Source organism: Galleria mellonella, unplaced genomic scaffold (assembly GCF_026898425.1).
Source record: "Galleria mellonella isolate WM207_F2 unplaced genomic scaffold, CSIRO_AGI_GalMel_v1 utg32, whole genome shotgun sequence".
NCBI classification, from domain to species: domain Eukaryota; kingdom Metazoa; phylum Arthropoda; class Insecta; order Lepidoptera; family Pyralidae; genus Galleria; species Galleria mellonella.
Genome location: NW_026442075.1, coordinates 6,276,566 through 6,299,203, shown reverse-complemented (window position 1 = coordinate 6,299,203; position 22,638 = coordinate 6,276,566). Strand labels below are relative to the sequence as shown.

Here is a 22,638-nt window from a genome sequence, read left to right as displayed (position 1 = left end):
ACCTCAGATGCCTTAGTATATAACGAATACTGCTTGAAAACTCTTAACAACAAAGGATGTCGTGCTCACACAAAACGTACAGAAGTTTACAAATGGCAACGCAACAATACAGTAACTTCATCGTCCGGCTCTTGTAGTGAGCAGTTGCGTCCCGTAAAATTAATATAAATTTAAAAATCACTACAAAGTAATTTACACCTAATTATTTCCAGTGTTGTGTCGATAATTGATTGCAGCTTTAATATAATCTTTAACTAAAAAATACTTTGACGTCAAGTGCTTGCATAGTATATGCTACGAGTTAAGACAAAACATGTCCGTTCAACGTTCGCCTCCTGAAAGAAGATCTTCATCACAATCCGATTTATTTAATCTAACGGACAATGCTTTTGTATCTTTGAGAAAGCGCAAAGAACGTGATGACATTGACAGTCTTGAACTTCGCGATGAGTTAATTATGATGGTGTCTAATATGAATAAAAACCAGGATTGTATGTATAGTCAACTACAGAAATCTTTGGAAGAAATAAAAGAACAAAACAGAACTATAGTAAAGGCACAGAAAGGAATTGAGGAAAAATTGGAAGTAATAACGGCTTCACATAGTGATCTAAATAACAAAGTGATCTCTGTCGTTAGAGATCATGAAATAATGTTAAAGAGAATACAGAATTTGGAAGACACATTAGAAGAAAGCCTACGTATCCAAAACGCTACTTCAATTGAAATACGCAATGTTAATATAATTGAGCAGCAGGAACTCCCAGAAATTGTTAAAAAAATACAAGATTCCTTAAAGATTAAACTAAATGACAGTGAAGTACGGCAAATCTCCTTAAAAAAAGTTGGGAAAAATCAGCATAATATAATTGTTCAATATCAGACTATAAAAGCACGTGAAGAAATTTTAGCAGCTGTAAAGAAATATAATATAGATCATGAGGATAATAAACTAAATAGCTTAACATTAGGATTAAAAGGAGAAAAACGACCACTTTTTATATCGGAACTCCTCACTTCGAATACGAGGTTACTTCACTATCAGGCCAGAATGCTGAAAAAAAACCACGGATTCAAATTTTGCTGGATAAAACATGGTAAGGTATTTATCAAAAAACCTGATAATACTCCTACCATACATGTCAAAATGTTAACCCAAATTGAGGCATTAAAAATGGATTTACCAGGCTTACAAAATTGACTATGCTCTGATATTCTTAATCGTAATACTATATACTGTTACATTTATTTTTACTTTATACTTTACTTTGTTAATTTCAGATTATTTTTTATGGATACTGCATGTATTGTTGCTTACATTTTAACATATACTCATACACAAACTAGTTCACTTACATTACATTTACATACGTACATATTATATCCACATTTTATTTACATTTATATACCACACACAAGTAAAGCTCTCATCCAATGCTTATCTGAAGATTCAATATTGTACTTCCTTATGTTCATTAAATACTGCATTATTGACTTTAAATATAATGAATAATACACTAGAGGTATTAGACGACATTGACTCCAGTGTCAATGTCGGAAGTGCAATGATTGTTGATGAAGAGAAGCTCTATGGTACGTCTTTGCCCATTTCTGAAAACGCTCTTAATATTTTTACACAAAATATACGTAGCATCAATAAAAATTTTGATAATCTTACTGTTTTATTGGATCGTATTAACTTTCAACAAGATATAATTATTCTAACTGAGTGTTGGTTGAACAAAGATTCTATTATACCAAAAATTCCGACCTATAGCTCATATTTTACACAAAACCATTTAAATCAGAATGATGGTGTAGTTGCTTTCGTTAAAGACGACTTAATTGTTAAAGTAAGCGAATCTACTGATATAGTAGATGCAAACTGTCTAATACTCACACTCCAAAATAATTTTGCTATTATTTGTGTATATAGACCTCCATCCTATCAAAATACTGAAAATTTCTTGAAGTCACTGGATAAAGTCCTCACAAAATTAAAACAACATGCAAATATATTACTTTTAGGCGATATAAATATTGATATAAAACCCGAAAATAACAGCACTAAAACAGCTGATTATTTGGACCTACTTGCATCTCATGGTTTGCTTCCATCACACGTGCTACCTACTCGTGATAAAAATTGCTTAGATCATTGTTTTGTGAAAACGATAAACTCAGTAACCACAATGGTTTGTAATACCTCAATAACTGACCATTGTAGTATATTAACAACATTACAAAAGACACAAATTTCAAGAAAGAATAAAATACCTACAATTACTAAAGTAAACTATGAAGAAGCAATTAAAGAGTTGCAATTCATTGATTGGCAACAAATTTTGACTGACGATGTAAATATGGCTACAAATATTTTTATTTCAGAAATAAATAAGGCTTTCGAGAAGCACACTACAGTTTACAAAATATCTAGGAAGAAAAGAATTATTAAACCCTGGATAACTCCAGGGTTGATACGATGCATACGAAATCGTAATAATTTACAACAAAAATTAAAAAAAGACCCTGATAATATGATTCTCAAAATAACTTATAGTAGATATCGAAACACATGCAATAATCTCTTAAAAAAACAAAAACAACTATATTATAGACAACAATTATATAAATATAATAATAACCTCAAAAAGCAATGGCACATAATTAAAAATCTCTGCTATCTGGATAAAATTAAAAATAACTCATCTGAATTGATCAATCTAAAATCTAGTCCCCAAATTTCGTTAAACTTTATTAATACATATTTTGCGAATATTGGAGCTAATTTAGCTAAGAATGTACTTGACGAAACCAACTGCAATGAGAATGAATTAGCTTCCAAATTAAAAAATACCACACCCACGGCTGGTAATTCATTTATGTTATTACCAACAGATGAGACGGAAGTAAAAAATATTACATTAGGACTAAAAAACAACTCTTCAACGGGATGGGATGGTATTCCCACATCTTTTCTAAAAAGTGCTTTTTCGATACTTACAACTCCTATTACAATAATTTGTAATTTATGTTTTTCCAGCGGCGTTTTCCCTAATGCATTAAAAAAGTCGATTATTATTCCTATATATAAATCAGGAGACAGTGATTGTATTTCTAACTTTCGTCCAATCTCATTACTGCCAAGCTTGTCTAAAATTATAGAAAAAATAATTAATAACAGACTTATAAACTATTTAGAAAAACAAAATTTACTTTCTTCTAATCAATATGGATTTCGATCAGAGAGATCCACAGTTGATGCAGTACAGCGTGTTACAACATATGTGTCGTCAAACCTAGACGCTAATAAAAAATGCTTAGGCATATTTCTAGACATCAAGAAAGCATTTGATACGGTTTCGATACCAATACTTCTCCAAAAACTTGAAAATAAAGGTATAAGAGGTATCCCTTTACAACTTTTTAAAAATTATTTACAAGATAGAAAGCAAGCGGTTAAAATAGATAATTACATTAGTAAAGAAGAACAGAACACCTATGGCATACCACAGGGCAGTGTCTTAGGACCTACATTATTTCTTGTATACATTGACGACCTGTGTCGATTAACTTCACCGAATGTTGAAATCACTACATTCGCAGACGATACTGCTGTTATGATATCTGGTGAAAATTGGATAAAAGTAGGCAGAGACGCTGATAAAATTTTTAACATAATAATAAAGTGGTTAAATAACAACCTACTAACATTAAACAAAGAAAAAACCAAATTTATGACATTTAGTATAAAAAATAACACTCAACCTCTTAATGACTCCATAGTTATTAAGGTACACCATTGTAGAGATACCGTTAATATATGTAATTGTTATCGTCTTAATAAGGCAAATTCCATACGATATCTTGGTTTAATTCTTGACCAAAATTTGTCATGGAAGGAACATATCTATTTATTGACAAAACGAGTACGTAAGCAAATATACATTTTCAAAAACATTAGAAATGTCTGTGACTTAAACTTATTAAAAGTTATATATAATTCATTATGCCAATCTATCATCTTATACTGTATTCGTATATGGGGAGGCTGTTTTAAATCCCTTATAACTTCATTAGAGAGGGCTCATAGGGCTGTTTTAAAGACTATGACTTTTAAGCCAATAATGTATCCTACACATAAATTATACGAAGAACTAAAAATATTATCAGTTCGTAAATTGTACATAAAATATTTAATTGTGTTCCAACACAGATTACCAACTGACGTAAAAACATTAAAGAGAAGAAAAGATAAAATATACTATGTTCCTGGTTTTAAGACTAGATTTGCTCAAAATTTCATAAGCTTTTTGGGACCATATGTATACAACAGAGTATCAGCATGTGTTGAAATATATAAGTATTCTACGTATTTGTGTAAAAAAATAGTTGATAATTACTTATTGGAAACGGATAATAATGCTACCGAAAATCTAATGAGAGTATGAATAAACATACATACACACATACACACACACACATTCACACACATACACACACACACACACACACACACACACACACACACACACACACACACACACACACACACAACACGCATGCACGTGCGTGCGCACACACGCATATTTTACATAATATGTACATATAAATCTTGAACACAATCATGCATGTCTATATTTAATCTTTATTAATTGTCTCTTATAGTTTTGTTTTGGTTATTTGGTTATAGTTATATATTATAGTTTTGTTAAGTTATTAGTCATAAATAAAATAATGTATACTTAAAAACAATTAAATAGTCCAAATTCATAAAAAGGATACTGTGACGATTATGTATACATGCGCATTTGATTATATATACATATCCGTATAAAGTTATGTACACAATTCTAACAATGAATTATCTTAAAGTTGCGCATTTACTATGTTCTAAAAATGCAGCACAGTGTATACAATATTGTACCTTATTGCAATCAAGCATTAACTCACTTTTGAACTATTACGGATGAAATTGTCTTTGGTTGTTTACATTTCTTGTCACAAACATGGATTCATACTTGACAGTGATACAGTATTTCTACTAATACGGCGGGTAGAAGAAAATCCTCAGCACTTTGTATAAATCTAAATTCATATAAACTTGAAATTAGTTAGTGTCGAAGAATTTAAATTTAAGTTTCATTTAAACTATGGGAAAGGATCGGAGAAATAAACAAAATGATGTCTCTAATACTTTGGTTAAATAATAGGCATTAGTGTACCTACATAATATATGTACGTACATACGTATAATAAAAAAAATATTATTATTACCTTTGCATTATATAAAATAGAATCTTTATGAGTAGGTACGATAAACATAAAATATGTTCATAATCATAAAACATTTTCGTTGCCTAAACTACCCTCACGTTACTTGGCGTTGATGTTACAAAGTAGATACATTTCATTTCATTTTTGTACTGTCTATTTTGATGTAAAAAACTAACATTGGTGGGTGGCGATTGTCATTTATTTGTTTCACAGAATGACTAGTGTACTTTCTTTATTTTTCTGGTCTGATCTTAAGATTTAATATGTTCTAGTTGTTAAGCCATCACGTTGTGTGAGATCTATGTGTATACTTGAATCGTGCTGTATGTATCGAATCAGTTGTATAAAATAAATATTATTATTATTATTAAAATAGAGCTGAGATTTTTGATATCCTCAAGGCCTGTGTTCAACAGTAGACAATTAACCGCTGATATGATGATGATGATGAAATAAATTCAATAAAACGATTACAATTACTTGATTCAATTTTACATTAAGACATAATGTAATTACTATTCAAGTATAATTATTTACAAACTCATTCAAACTACCTAACAGCCCGACCACTTATAAAATGTTAAATATTAGTTAAGTAACTGATTTAATACATTTTTTTACATTTATTCTACAAGTATAAACAACGTTCTTTAGCTTCATAAATACAATCAATAAATTTCATATTTTACGTTACAAACTTATAATATATATCGCCTTTTCTGTTATACCCCATATTCTTGTATAAAAGCGTAGAATACTAATGTTTCAGTTATAAAAGTCGTGGCATATAACCATTGCAATAAGTTCAGCAATAAACATGTCAAAACGTAACGTATAATGTAATACATTTTCATTAAGTTTAACCAGAATTCATACTTCAATTAACCGCAACTGAGACTTGGGAATTGTGTAATGAACATACTCATATCACAAAAACAGGTGACCCGATTCAGTGCATACATTATTCACAAACGGCTGCGTGGCCTAGACAGACGTGACGTGCCGATTATCGCAGTAGACGTATATGTATATCTGAAGGTGTATTTTACGGTATCATAATTCAATACTTTATAAAAAATAAAATAATAAAGTGATTTACATTCTACTTTAAATTACTTTCAGTTATTTACATATTTAAATGTATGAAAGTTGGAATGATAAATATGCTGACGGGTCACCTAGTGGAAAACAGTAAGCGTTGTGCATAGCATAGAATATAATTTTAGCTTATAGAGATACGCAGCACCATGGGCATAATACACTGTGACGCTTATAGCACCCCTCGTTTTTCCTAAGGACTAAAATGTTATGCCTCCATACCTTGTAATTACATTATCATATCTCACCCTTCAATTCGAAACCACAAGAATAAATTTTTTTATGGCGAAACACACTCATGTTAATAGAGTTTTATGGACCAAAATTCAGAAAGTCGACAATAGGACTAATTTAATATTATTTAAACATTATTATAGTTTAAATTTATGTATAAATTGTATATTAAAATTTAGATAATAAATATTTTAGAATACCTATATGTACATACATATATTATTTTTATTCAGTCTTTATACATGTGGTGTAAATTCTCCATTTTTCTCTATCTCTCTGTCTCTCTTTTTCTGTCTAGATAAACCGTGGTGTCAATAAATACGAGTACTTACTCCAAAATATCCATGACTAAACAATAATAACCAATAAGTAAAAATAAGCTTAAACAGCAATACAAAAGTTTCAATTATAATCCATTTCTTAGAATTCGAATAATGCAAACACGTGCAGTTATTATTTTAATAGCAGCACTACAAGTACTATTTATCAGATGAAAAAGAATAATTCATTTGATATAGTAGTTGATTAAAGCTTTATAACAAAAAATATGTAAGTCAGTCTTTTAGAGAGCTTTAACTTTAAGGGACGGATTTTTTGTGTGAAATATTTAATAGTTTTATAAACTTAATGTTTCGTCAGAGAAGTAACTTAACAAAAGTCAAATTTCTAAAAAAAATGTGAATAGTGCGTTACTTTAACAACGTTCCACTGATTGGCACGTATTTATCCACGTAAAAGAACACGGGCCAGACGGTTTGGTACAACTTTGTCTCGAATTTTCTTTTTTTCAGTATTAATCAAGAGAGAGGGGATTATTACTAAAAAAGACTAACATGCCCATTAGTATTATAGTAATATTTAGTAAGTACCATTTATGATAACTTCTATTGAATTCTTTACGATGTGAACAACTGTCTTTAGTATTTTACTAATATAAATAAAATCAGGCAGTACACTATTCCATTTTCATTCTATAAAAAAACATTTGTACAACTACATATGTATATACGTATAGGGATTAATTACATTATAAATCTTTAAACAACCAAAAAATATCAATTGGTTACATAAAAATATAAAATCATTAACATACAAAAGGCATGAAATCTCTCCTGGCGATTTATACCTCTATTTCAGCGCTACAGTAGAATATAAATTAAGCAATTAACTCGCTTTTGTCAGCACTATGTAACTGACATTTGCAAGTATTTCTAAAGCCCTAAGCCACGGTAATACTACCTATTCTTTACTCGCATAAAATTATTCAAAGTTATAATATCCTGTTATTTTCAGAGTTCAACTGCTAAAAGTGCTTATTTTCAATGGAAAAGTTAGATTTAAATTCTTTATTGATTTACTTAATGCTTTTTATAAGTATGCTTAGGTAGCTTAACCATTATATCAGCCGTTAAGTATTTACCGCTGAACATAGATCTCCCCTATAAGGTGGATTTTGCCAGTAATTCCCTCGCTGTGCAGGCGAGTTGTCAACCCAAGTTAGGCTTTGATAATGTTTTAAGAGAGAAGCTGCTGCCCATCCCTTGACCGTTAAGTTTCCTTAGTCACCTCTTACGACACCCACAGGAAAAAAGTGGTGGCCTATTCTATGCTGGAACCACACGACAGCTTAACGTTGTTTTTATTTTTGTTTTTTTGTTGTTTAACCTTTGGCTATTTAACAGCTCAATTTGATATATACATATGTATCATTTGAGGTGGTGAAAAATATTATATATGGTCCGGTTACATAAACGATGTCATGGGTAAGAACTAGTGTAGGTATACAACCTAAAATTTGGTTATCTAATAATAAATAACAATAATAATAAATTTATTTCTTTATACAAAGGTAGTACATTACAGGGTTTGGTATCTCCTGTTAAGCAAAGATTGTTTGTGTTAGGAGAAACCGCTCTTTCACAACAATAATTAAATTTCATAATCATTACAATTTACTTTTTTTTTTTTAATCAGCATTAAAAATTTTACTTTGTTTTACTTTTATACAATAATACTAAAAAATTTACATATCATAAAAAAAGAAAACATGTCTTTTTATGATAATAAATGCGGTCGTGTATGTGCTTGTTCTTGTGTGTATGTGTGTGTGCGAGCGTGTGTGTGCGTGCGTGTGTGTGCGTGCGTGCGTGTGTGCGTACGTGCGTGCGTAATGCGTGTGTGTGCGTGCGTGCGTGCGTGCGTGTGTGTGTGCGTGCGTGCGTGTATGTGTGCGTGCGTATTATTCTATAAAATTACTTAAAAAAAAAAGGATGGTGGCAATAATACCTCAAAAATATATGAGTAAGTAGGCTCTCCTTTTTTATAATATGTCTGCACATTTTCGGCATATTTAAAAAAGGTTTTGACGACTCATTTTTAATGAAAGGATTTTTTCCATATTGGTTCTGAACACGTACTTTCTTGTGAACCAGAACCTTAAATGAATAAAAAGGTTAAAACAATTGGAATTTGTTATTAAATACAAATATCTGTTTCACTGTAATTAAGATCTGTAATTACATTTAGTTTTAGTAAAGAGAATTAGAACTTTAAATTAAGACACTAACTTTTTAATCCGGCAAATGTCGAATTCACGACCTTTGTGATCTATGTGTAGATATAGTACTTATTAGGTCACTGGTAATGAGTCTACTTCTATTGTGTAAAAGATTGTAATGTATGCCAAATTTTTTGTCTGCTTATATATTATAATAAAATCGTAACTATTGACTGGCTACACATTTTTTCTACTTCACCAATTAATTATATATGCATTTACAAATTACAGAATTTTTATCGTTCCTTCGATTATTAATAATTTAATTATTCCTTTCCAACCAAATGTTGCCTGGAAGAGATCGCGTTCCGAGAACGCTTCCCAATTGTTTTCTCACTGTGATCATTTCTTGTAATTGTTTGTATCTATAATAAGTTTGTTATTGTAATCTTTTAGAGGAAACAATAAAAGGTATCTATTTATCTATCTGTATATATTATGAACTTCTGATAAGTATATTCTGCAATGTAAAAAAATACAGCGAAATCTATTACAACCATTCATTTAGGACCCACACATCGAATAAAGCTGAAATGTTTGAAAATATTTGTTTGAAAATATTAGAATTTAGTAAGCGGAATCGGGTTGCCTGAAAACAAATTTTGATTCGCAATAAACATTTTTTTATTCCATAAAGAAAAACGGCATCTATAACCCTCCGTGTTCCAGCGACGAACTCTGTGACGCATTTTAGTTAGAATTGGATACAGGATTGTTTTTTTATGCAACTTGAAATGGCAAGAAAGTTGAAGACGCACCCGATGGAAAATGGTAAACGTCGCCTATGGACATAAAAAGTACCATAGATAACATAGTATGTTGTGTAACATATCAATCAAAAACAAACAAAACCAGACGAATGAAGAACTTCTAGAACAATTTATAATATATCTAAGAGTTACGTGATTTACGAAGTGTGCGGAAAAGGTATTTTGGATCCATCAAAAGAATGAAAGTAATCCTACACTGTACGTCCAAATCAAACCAAAAACCATTAACTGCGCGAAAACGGTTCAATTATATACAACATGATCCATTAAATGGAAGCCAGATGTTCAATTTCCAACAGACTATATCCAATTAGGACTATTAGATACTAGATAGTACCAGGCTTTGTATCTAATCAAAATGCCAGTTTGTTTCAAATTACTTCGATTGTATTCTCTCAGGTGTATATCCTCTGTGGGTTAACACATATTTAGATTTAAAGTATAGAACTTCAGTCGACTTAAAATAAACTTTATTTAATAGAATTAAAAATTTTATTTAGCACAATGCACCTAAGCCAATATCATACGTAATTTCATGAAAAAATAAAGTAACTTTAGATTCAATATTTTTTTTGTACGGCCCAGGTGCGTTAACTATCGCATATAGACATGAACTACGCCATGGACATTACAAAGTACACTATGATATCCCTCATGCGTTGCTATTCCTGTTGACTGCGATGTTATGCCTGCTTACCTTATAACATATCACTACCCTACCTCATCAGTCAAAGCAAAAACAGCCATGAAAAGACAGCTGCTCTACAGCAGAAACACGAGTGGAACAGAGGTATCCATGCGAACGACTTTTGTGCAAGTTCTCCCCAGTCTAGTGATAATTAGATTAATTCCGTTGAAATCACACTACATTCGATAAAGTTGTATAGGGCTACACAATATATACATAAACTCGAGAGGCGAAATTATACCGAATGAAGGCTTTGTCAACAACAAGCCGGGAGATCGTGTTTGCCTGTTCAAATTTACACAAGGCTTTAATAAGGGCAATTTTGTATGAAAACGTACGGGGCGAGATAACAATGTCACTTTTTATATCTACTTGTTTCTTTTAATTCAATAAGACTACTTCTTGCTAATATTCTATTAATACTCTAAATTTGAAATAGTTATTAGTCAATCATACTCAAACGACCAAATTGGTTTCGATGCAAAACTATGTATATCAAAGTACACAAACTAAACATATCTTGTATTAACACGATATATTTAAAATATCAACTTTCTTACTAAATTATAATTATAAAGTACAATTAAATAAAGTTAGTTATTTTAAGGTGGTTATTTTTGACAACTAAATATAGAGTTTAGTACCTGCCTCATCTGTGAACGGTTCCCTTATGACGTTTTCTACATCATTATTTTTTTTATATATTTTTCTTATTTCTACTCTTGACTTATTACCAGGAAAAATCTCCATAAATATCCACATACCTACTTAACATTTTTATATTACAGGGAAAACATTAAGCATAGAATTAAAGTAGAATCGATTTAACCGGTTTGTCTGTAAAATAAAGGTACCTACTACGTTTCTAAATTATATTAACAACTCAATCTACGCAATTTGTAATCATTTCCTTCGCTGATATTGTAAATGGTAAATAGCGACTGGTAGCAGTCACGCTATCTACCATGTTCGGGCAAACCACGGAAATTGGGCAAATCTTATTAATCAAGCAAATAAGCCGACAGACTAGAAAATTGAAGCTAAACTTTGAAGCGGGTGAAATTAAGTCAATAATGTTATTGACTTAAATTGGAACCACCCACCACCAACCAATTGCCTGTTAATCAATATAAAGGAATATTTATAATAATAATATTCGTATACTGTAACAAACCTTATAAGAATATAAAAATAAAAAAATAACTCGATAAATTAAAATTAATTGCTTTTGTTTGATAAAGCCCATAACTGGACAGATCTAATTGGCTTATATTTTTAAAGTTTATAAGAAAAGAAAAAGAAATTGGAACTAAGAAACGACGTCTGTCAGATCAGAATTTACTTAAATCTTCAAAAAGAATTAAATAAAATTATTGTTAGACGTTTTTATGGTCTATTATTACTATTATTATTAAAGTATGATTGTATAAACACAAAGTTTAACATTGACTTATAGTTCTGCTATAGAGCAATTAATTTAAATCATAATTTACAATAGTAGTAGGTGGTTTCAATTCTAATCTCATCTCTATGCGAATGAATTTAAAATCTATAACAATTTATGGAAATAGGCACCCGCTACTTACATAGTAATTTCAGTTATGTAGCGTTATAACTAATTATTGAAAATTTTCTTTCGTTTCCCATGAACTTTCTCAATAAAACACGTGCAGTAACTTATGAATGCGGTTAAGAGCCAATAAATTGAACGAAATAGGGGGTTGGTACAATTAATTCTTCGCGTTGTCCATGAGAAATGTATGCAATTAGTAGATATATTTGGGTTAATGTAGGTACTGTTTTTGAATGCCACGCCTCTAAATTTTACGTTAGATTACTATATTTTATGTGGTTATACAACCTACCATCCCCTTTTTGAAAAATTGGAAAGAGCGAGATTTATATTTTTATTTAGATCTGTATTTTTGATCCAAACTCCAATTGATCACACACTGATCACTCAAGTCTGAATCATATTTAAAAATTCCAAGGAATGCTCAAAGTATATAGTCGATAATTCTAGATTAATTCAGAATCATTAGTCATTATTTTGTTTCATTTATTCATATCAGCTGTTAACTGTCCACTGCCGAATATTGGCCATCTCCATATTTACCAATACTTGCCACGCTCGCAGGCGGTTTGACAACTGCAATTAGACTTTTGGTGATGTTTTAAGAGAGATGCTACTGCCTATTCTTTTACTATTAAATATCCCCTAGATGCCTCTTACGATACCCACGAAAAAGAAGAAGTGACACATTCCATGCCGGAACTACATGGCATAATTTTTTATTAGATAGAATTTGCTCCCATATTGATTCCATATTATTTTTATCACAATTAAAATGGTCATTTTTCGCAGTGTAAAATCTACTTTGCTAGTTTTTTACGTATGTAATTATCTATCTTTCTGGCGATATAACTATAAATAAATAATTTAATTTATTTTAAGGACTGTGCGAAGGTAGAGAGCCTTGTACTCATGCCCAATTTTGTATGTGTTGATCCGAAGACTTGTACATACAAAGTATTTCAGGAATTTAACGCCAGTACCATATCTTTTGAGATATGGTTTTGAAGAGTGACTTATAATATATAAATTTCTGAATATTTATTTATTTATTTATTCTTTATTGACCTCATTACAAAAAAAAATTCTAGTACAAAAGGCGAACTTATTACTATATGCTATAGCATTCTCTCCCAATCAACCTTGGGCAACAGAAATGAAATGCGGAAAAAAAATTGAAAATTGTTGCAGATAAACAATTAAACGTACGTATCGATATTTACTTACAAATCACAACACATACAATGGAGAACTATTGCACATTATGATTAACTATATAAATATATATACATGAATAAATTAAACAAATATAACTTACATATACAAATATATATCATAAAAACATACATACTAATATAACTATACATACATACTTATAGATTATATAAACATAATACCAATAAACAACGATAGAGATCAAAGGTGATGATGATGATATATACTTGCAATAAAATAAAGAATAAGAAAAATAAATTGCATACAACGCGCAGTTTATTTCTTTTGGGGATGCTTCTTTTTTCCAAACTTTGCAGCTGGGACAAAGCACACTCATCCATACTAATGTGTCTGTAAAGTTCCTTTTCAGGTTCCAGCATTGCTGACTTGATATTTAAGATAGATAAAATTATCAACAACTGTAACAAAATTACGCGCTCGTGACATCCGTAGTCATGTTTTGGATCTGTTCGTGAACGGCCCTATGCTCCTGCTAACCTCTTTTTATTTATCCCAAAGTAGCAGAAATAAGTATATCATCGCTGTCTCTTAATCCGTACTTGTAGTTATATTTTGCAAAGTGTCAGCTTTATCCTTTTAAAATCCATCTTTGGAGATGTTTCAGAAGATTAACGAGATTATTGTCCTTTAGGTCTATTGGATTAGTCTGATGAAAACGATGCGAGGTCGTGGCTATTGACTCGATAGTGATTTGTCTCAACTCAATTTGTGCGTGTAACTGACCCGGGATCATTCATTTGTTATATGTAAGGGACATAATAATTTATTGGTAAATATAATTCGAATAAAGAAACGACGAGAACAGAGACCTTTTCAAATACCTAAAGAAAATCAAATATATTTCATGTGTCTACGGCTTTCTCTACATGACTGGACTACATTAATTAATTAAAATAAAACTACATCGTTCTCTGTATCATTGGTATTATTATTACGAATATTTATTTACTAATTTTTATTTGGGTTTTCAATCGACTTAAACAAGAAGGAGGTTCTCAGTTGGGTTAGGTTAATGTTACCACGTAACTTCATTAGTTATAAACCAAAAGTAAATTTTCTTTTATCGAAAAAGACATACTTACAGATTGATTCCCATAGAATTTTATCAAAATCGTTAGTAGTTTAGTTTTTAAATCAAAATAATTGGTTGTGACATAATTAAAATCGGCTTTTTATGGAACAAAATTATTGTAAATTAAATCACCTAATTATAGCTTATGGGATACTTTCCATATCCCCATATCCTTAATCTGCGACACGCACGCACGCCCCTTATATTGCAGGCATTCATAGGCTACGATAACAGCTTACCATCAAGTGGGCTGTATAAGTGTATACTTATTTGCCGCTTGTATAAAAAGACAAACACAATTTTTTTGTGGATTATAATTTAATTAGTTATAATCATTTTGACAGTATAATAAGCAGACAACACCATATGGTGTTATCTGCTAGGCAACCGTAGATAGGAATAATTGGAAATATAACATAATGAGCAAATAACGACGACGGTGCAACGTAATGAGCAAATAAATAGAAAAATGTAAGATACATTATATATTATATAAATATATATGTAGACTATATATATATTACAAGTATATATACTTATAAAATACACAGAAATTCATACATTACTAAAGTATCGTTTTATGTACAAAATTTTCCTGGAAAAGATCGCTTTTAGCGATAGGTTTTCTTTGTGTGATCTATTTCTTCTAATTTTTATTTCTCCTAACTTTCTATTGTAACCTTGCGGAAGAAACAATAAAAAGTGTCTTTCTATATACATATGTACCTATTTATAATGATCAATCGAATTGTAAAACAGCAAAATGTTAAAAATAAACAACCTCGCTATCATGTTTACAATACTAGGAAGTTTTGTTAGTTACATAGTGTAACAAATTGGGTTATAAATAATAATATTGGAACAGTATCGTATTTGGTTAAACAGTGAAGACTGAGTTACAATTAATTAAATAAACAAACGAACTGGTATGGAGTTAAGTTGAACTTTTAATCGAGTAAATCTATCACTGTTGGACAAATCTGAAATTTTCCTCTGTCCTTTTTCTTTGTTTGTAAATGTTCCTAATAATTAATTGAACAAAGTTTACAGTAAATAAATGAACTTGCAGCAAAGAAAGAAAGTTATTGATTACAAGAGCTGTATCCTACGGTCACGCCTATGCGAAACAGTTTATTAATTGAAGCCAGTTGCTATAAAAAATACTAGTGGATATAGAGATAAAAAAGAAACGATTATTTAGATATTTAGTTTAAGTTCAATTTAATATCTATTTCACAGTTCAACGAACAATCTTTTCCAATACTATATATATGTAAATTTGAGTTTGTCTGTTCATTTTTTATTACTGATAAACGCTATTATTGCTCTTTATTTTGGGAAGGCGAAGTACATTTGCAATATTTATCCAAATTAATCAATATATATGTATGATACATATAGTACACTTTCCTTAATTAATTTAATTATAAGTATTTAGTATAATTTATAACAATAGATAGTATTTACTAAATTAAATACACAGATAAACGTATTTGTCATTATTTTGATCTTGCACATAATTTTCAATATATAGCTCCAAATAAATAACATATTTTTCAGTCGCATTTCTTATTTCAATCTTTTTTGTTATTTTTTTAACTATTTAATAAACGTTAGAGTAAAAAAGGCGTGTGTAAAATAAGTATTTCAAAATTATATAGGCCTAATATATTATAATGGGGTAATTTATATATTGGTAGAAATGTTAGCATACTAGATTCTTTGAATTTTTAATTCAATCCAATAATTACAAAGTGGACTGAAGTTTTAGTTCAAATTAAAAACTCTCTGACTGGCCTACAGAAGTGCAAACTGGGATAAAAATTTGAGTGGAATGACATGGAGGACCAGATAAGACACAATTTGTTATGCAAATTAGAATAGCAAACAAGCTAATAAATTTCTATATGTAAGAAAAACCACAGAAAATAATTCCGGCATGTTTTTTATTCCAAATAAAAATCTATAAAACAAACATTTATCTAAAACGAAAATGTTTCTTTAATTGTTTTGTTTATCTGATTGATTGTTTATTAAATATGCCAAGTGTTAATATAGGGCCTAACAATATTTATTTATTAAAATAACTATGAAAGTAGGAATGACCTAATGAGAAAATGACAAAAGACAAACTAAATGCTAATGGCATTCTACACCAGTCAAACTTACTCGTATATTGAAATAAAAAAATATTTAAGTAATTTAGTCATCCTAGACTTTTAGACTTTAATCTTATATTTTTTGCTAAACTAGATAAAACGATTAGTCATAAAAAGTTTCGTGGAAGCGTTCTTAGCCCATCAACAATGAAACGACATTTATAAATGTAGAAAACCTTTCAGTGAAATGTCCTGAGAAAGTCTTAATGGTTCTCGACAAAAACGACACAGTAAATATCTATTATATTTATATGTAAACATAATATTTTAACCGTGTGGTCCCGGCATATAATGGGCCACTTCTTTTTCGTCCCTCTTAAAACATCACCAAAACCTAACTGCGGTTGCCAACCCGCCTGTCAAGCGTGGCAACTAATGGCAAAATCCCCCTTATTGGGGAGGCTATGTTCACCAACGGACAGTTAATGGCTGATACAAATACAAATAATATGTTAAAGCTAAAACAATTGATCTTATTAATCTTTAATATTAAAATTTAATATATGTTATGCTAATCTCCGAAATCATTAAACAGTGTAAATGTGTGTTGTTTAATTCGACAGAGATAGTATAGTTCTTATCTTGGTAAGAAACAATAAATCAGGTACATAAATTAATGAAAAAATGTGTTACTTGATACATTTATTTATAAAATGTTGTATAAGAGTTAATGTTACAGGCATTCTCTATCAGTCAACCTTTATAATGTACAGAAATACCCGGCAACTGTTTGACATTAGATAAATGTATTTTAATACAATAAGGAAATACATACATTTATATCCGTCACGCCTGTCTTCCATCAAGATAGGCAGAAACAAGGGAATGTTATTTGATTTTAAAAGATATAAATAGACACAAACTTACAATCAGGAAAAATAAAATTACATAACAACTTAGTTCTCAAGTATACCCCACATAGGTATCATGGGCAATACAGTGTATTCAGGCATGTCCGTTACTTTTACCATTTATAAGCTACTATTCTTATTCGAATCAAATTTGTATAAATAAACAAAAATATAGGATAGTGAATGACTTAATTTTTTTGAGTTAAGAGGCTTAATTTCTTGATATATTATCATTCTTATATCCTTACCAACCGGATAGGAGTTAGAATAGAATAAGAATTCTATAAGCAGCTGTATTTATAAATATGTCATATTATATATAATAGTTATATACTATGTATTCATAAATAGATCATTTTGTTCATTATAGAAAAAAATTAAAAATTACTAATAAGTGGCACTGAAACCAGAGTTCATAAAGCCTTAAAATAAAGCCAAACCATGCACTAATTTGTTACCAGTAGTATTTTTTTAATAATAGTTTGATGAAAAATGATCATATTGTTATCATTTTAAAAAAAAGGCAATAATAACAAAAACATGATAAATAGTAATATATATAATATATATTATTCTATTAATAATGAATTTATTATTTATACTGCACCCTATTGTAGTGTCAGTTAACTATTAATACTCGATTTTAAAAGAAAATATAAATGTAGATAAAATTACAGAGGGTAAAAACAGATGGCACTAATATTACCAATAAGTACTTATGATAAGCAAGAGGTAAAAAGTTACAATATTTGTACAATAGATGGCGCTGTAATAAAAAGAAATGAAAGTGCAATACATAAGGGCAGAATTCACAACTATACAGGACACAAAACGTAGTCAGAGCTATTAACTAACCAGTATTTTTACTGATATTATAAATTAGTAGGTTTTGTTATGAAATTTGATTTACAGTAGACAGCTAGGTAGCAATTCATATATTTATAGACAGACAGACAAGCTAGATTTTTTTTTTGATGGGGGAAAATGGAATGGTAACCCTGCGTTAACGCTGGCGGAGCACCAGTGAAGGGTGATAGATGAGAATGAAAACAGGCCAGTCAGCCCATCATGATGAATTCTTCAGATGGTTAATTACCATGATAATTTCCAGGGGGAACCGCGAGGAGGTCGACCTGTTTGGGTATATTGCTAGCAATGGGATTCTCAGTCTCCATTACTAACAATCCCTCCCCCCCCCCTCACAAGCTAGATTTTTTAATGATGATAATGGAATAAATAAACTCCTTTTGCACTATCGGTGTATACTGTCGGGATACCAGTGAAAGGTGATAGGTGAGAATGAAATCAAGCCAATTAGCTCATTGTGACGAATATAATAAGAATGAATCACAATGATTGCCAAGGGGAAACCGATCAGAGGTATACCTTACAGAGTACATTGCTAACGAGGTTAAACATAACGCTAGAGGTTACTAGTAAAGTAACAATCCCTCTCCTTCCAGCAAAATAGGTTTTTCAAAAAAAGTTAGAAAACTTTTTTAATAATAAACCAACTTTGATATATATAGAAAAATCATATATCTATATTATCATTCCTCGGAAATATTTTACTATTGAAACAACATTTTTTCAAAGATATTGGAACAAAATCCTACAATTATTCTTCTGACTACGATTATTCTTCGAGCTCAGTTTTTATTTTTACTATTTTATTAGGTATTCAGACTTTACGTAGATATATATTTCTTACTTTGTGGTTAGTGTGAGTTGTACTAAAACTTTACGTTATTATTGCGTTAACTTTTTACGTCGATTTTGTATTGAAAATTTAGCTGTGACTCCAGTAGATAACTTTGGAAACTAAGATTTATATACTCGTAGAAAATACCTTTATTTAGAACCTTGTGGACGATCTTTGTTCAACTCACGTAACTGAATATTATAAATAAAAAATCTTAGCAATCTTTTTCAGTATGTAACTACACTGTTGTACTCATTCTAAATATAACAGACAGGAAATCTAAATAGTAAAAAAAGAAAATATTTCTCTCATAACAAATTCATAACAGAACTAAAGTTTTATAATTATATAAAATTTTAATTTGTCTGTATTTCTTACACTACTATCAGCTGTTGCCATTCTTCCATGTATAAGGACCATTAAATACTTTAATGAACAGATTGAAATTAAAACAACATAATATTTTTTAAGGAATTTATTTCATCGTCAATTTCAAACTACACCTTCAAAATTACAATTGATTATAACTACTATAAGCTATAATTTTACCTAACGTCAGACCCAGACCTAAGTCATTCTTTGAAAAAATTTTGACACGTTTCCGAAACTTCCATTTTCTTCCAAAACATTTAACCTACATACCATTAAGCAATACTACATATTAAAATTGAAAACTTTATTACTGGAATTGTTTTACAAAAGATAAAATACCATCTTTCATTAATAGGTAAGCAGTCTTTATTCTTGTAACCTCCGATTTATTTTGTGAGTCAACAGAAAATATTTCTTCCTGTTTAATTTAGTAGTAAAATAATCTTCTTTACAAATTAGTTTAATTTGTTGTTTTAAAAATGATTTTTCACTTGAAACAATTCCCGTAATATAAGTTCTATTACTTATATTAAACTATATTAAATCATAATATTAAAATTAGTTGCATGCTCGCGCAAGCAAGCTGCTTTACGGTGGTTTAGTATATTACGTACATACTTATCAGAAATCTCACATGCCTCGAAATTTGCTCGTTCCCATACATATCTACGGATTAAACATTACTATCAAGTCTAAATTATTTATATAACAAAATAAATCTGTTAAGTCACGAATTATGTTTTCACTTAAATCAGGTACAAATCAATACAAATTAACACTAAGGTAACTCAATCAACCAGAGGAAGATTACAATGAGATCGTGGTTTATTATTATATTAATAACAACACAATTGGTACACTAATATGGTTTATGAACGAATAAAGCATATACCACAACGAATACAACGTGTCCTACGAAATGTTTTTGGCTTTTATCTTATTAAAATCAAATCACAGAAAATAATGTAGTGCCTACTATTCCGTTCGCTGTCGATATTACTAGGTGTCTGTGAAAAATCGTTGTAGCATAACTTACCATTTGTTATAATCAAATCCTAGTGATATCGCATCGCGAAGGGAACAATCTAATATTTATAAATAGCAAGGGCCCCAATATTATCAATAAACCTACTTATGTCTATTATAACAAAAAATATAAATAAGTCAATGTGTTCGTTACATAACATGTGCAATTCTTTTCTATGATCTTTAATAATTATGTGCCATTATCATTACTGGGGTTAGGTTTACTTAACTAAATAAAACCTTAAATGTTTTGTACGAAAGCTATGACATTTATAATTATATTTTTAATCCTCCATATTGGCCGATTTTTTCTAAATAGTAATTTACTATTTACGTTATTCTATGGCGACATATCTAAGCTGCTATCAAATGTTATATTATATTGATTCATTGCTGTAAACATGAGACGATGTTTTATCTAGAGTCAAGTTTAATTTGAATACAACAAGCCAAGTCATGCTATAAGCATGCCGACGATTTCAAAATAAATTCGTGGCAAATTTAATTATTTCCATAGTAACTACAACCTTTCGTGATTTACAAAGTAGAAAAAAGTCCTCATTTATAAACTTGACTATAGACGGATAATTTTAACAGTCATTTGTGTACAAATTTGTACTAAAATCGATATTGTTTCCGTGACTGCGCGACCTGTGGATGAGTCACTTATGTATTTTTATAATTTGCGCTCCAATTATCAATGTAAACCCTACTACCTATGTATTAAGGCTCTATTTATGGCATCTTCATATAATATAATATACTATACAAATTGTTTGCTATGTTAATACCGCCATTTGCAAATTAATATCTTTTAACCTTGTTGAATATCATTGTGAATTGTAAACATGTAATACGTATGTTAAGCATTTTATAGGTATATTATAATTGAAAGAAATTTTCTGACTGATTCACAACTATCACAACTTATACAAGAAACAAGAAATTTAGGCCACATTTAAAAAATAAATAACATTAGTATATTACACAGTCACAAACAAATCAAGTCCATTTAGATATGGTGATTCATAAGAAATATCTGAATACAATATTGTAAAATGCAGATTACAATTATAGGTTTATGGACTTTATCATCTGCGTCATTCTTAGTACATGCAGCAATAACATTGATTAATTAAAAATTATTACATTGATGATAATACTCTAAGATAAATAATGAATGAATAATGCCAAGCATAAGTACTTAACAGAAATAGATATCAATACCAATATATAGGTTATTACTATCACGAAATAAACACTGAATATGATTATATGCGAATAAATAATACGTCATCTATACAGGTTGCTGCGGTGTTGGACTAGCATATACATAACATACTGCACAGCAGTGCAAATCCGCCTTAAAATTTACAAGAAGCATTAAATTCTCAACACAATCATCGTCAAGTGTATCTTGAAACTCTTTGGTAATATTTACTTGGGTCTTCTAAAGCTATACATATAATAAAACTATCTCCCACTTATTCATTGTGCTTTTCTTTATTACCAAAATCCATAGAACGCTTCCAAGACTACTGTCCGATACGTTTTAACGACCATTCTAACATCAAGTGGTTTTCGCAAGTCCATTGCGCTTTTAATTGTTCCAAAAATCCAGCCAAAAACTGCTCATAGTAGAACAGCCTGCAAGGGAGTAGAAAGTGCCATGTGTTCTGCTCCCCTTACTGGTAGTCTTTGGGCTGTCACATAATGCTTCATGAGCGCAGGAACTGTGGGAAAGGCTGTCGCTGCTCCTCCCAAAGTGTAACCTTCAATGCCACGGCAAATACGCATGTGCATAAAACCACGAGTCGACCTGAAAAGAACAAAATATAATTTTTAATTCAAATAGATTTATAATAACACCATAATAAACTTATAATTGTATACAAGCTCCTTTAGTCACTTTTTAAAAATTCTGCTAGGTTTGGAACGATATTATCTGCTAAGAAAAACTCACAAGAAATAGTTACTCTTTTCGATTCCTTTATATCTAATCAATCAATCAATGTTATAATTG

The 22,638-nt window shown here is 30.0% G+C and overlaps 2 protein-coding genes across 4 annotated transcripts in view; one reads left to right on the top strand and one right to left on the bottom strand.

The window, feature by feature from the left end:
- The first annotated feature begins 313 nt into the window (after positions 1 to 313).
- LOC128200982 (uncharacterized) lies at positions 314 to 1,201 on the top strand. Its single transcript, XM_052896383.1, has one exon. The coding sequence runs from the start codon at positions 314 to 316 to the stop codon at positions 1,199 to 1,201; it is 888 nt and encodes a 295-aa protein (XP_052752343.1).
- An 18,476-nt stretch (positions 1,202 to 19,677) lies between these two features.
- The window catches only part of LOC113510753 (microtubule-associated protein futsch), a 220,752-nt gene continuing 217,791 nt past the window's right edge, over positions 19,678 to 22,638 (bottom strand). For all 3 annotated transcript variants that reach the window (XM_031907249.2, XM_052896362.1, XM_026894289.3), the window contains one exon: positions 19,678 to 22,434. In XM_031907249.2, coding sequence (XP_031763109.2) covers positions 22,248 to 22,434 — 187 coding nt within the window. In that variant the 3' untranslated portion in view covers positions 19,678 to 22,247. The remainder of the gene's footprint in view (positions 22,435 to 22,638) is intronic.

What these genes read in the sequence shown, in the direction of transcription:
- LOC128200982 (XM_052896383.1), top strand. Translation starts at nt 314, where the DNA reads ATGTCCGTTCAACGTTCGCCTCCTGAAAGAAGATCTTCATCACAATCC.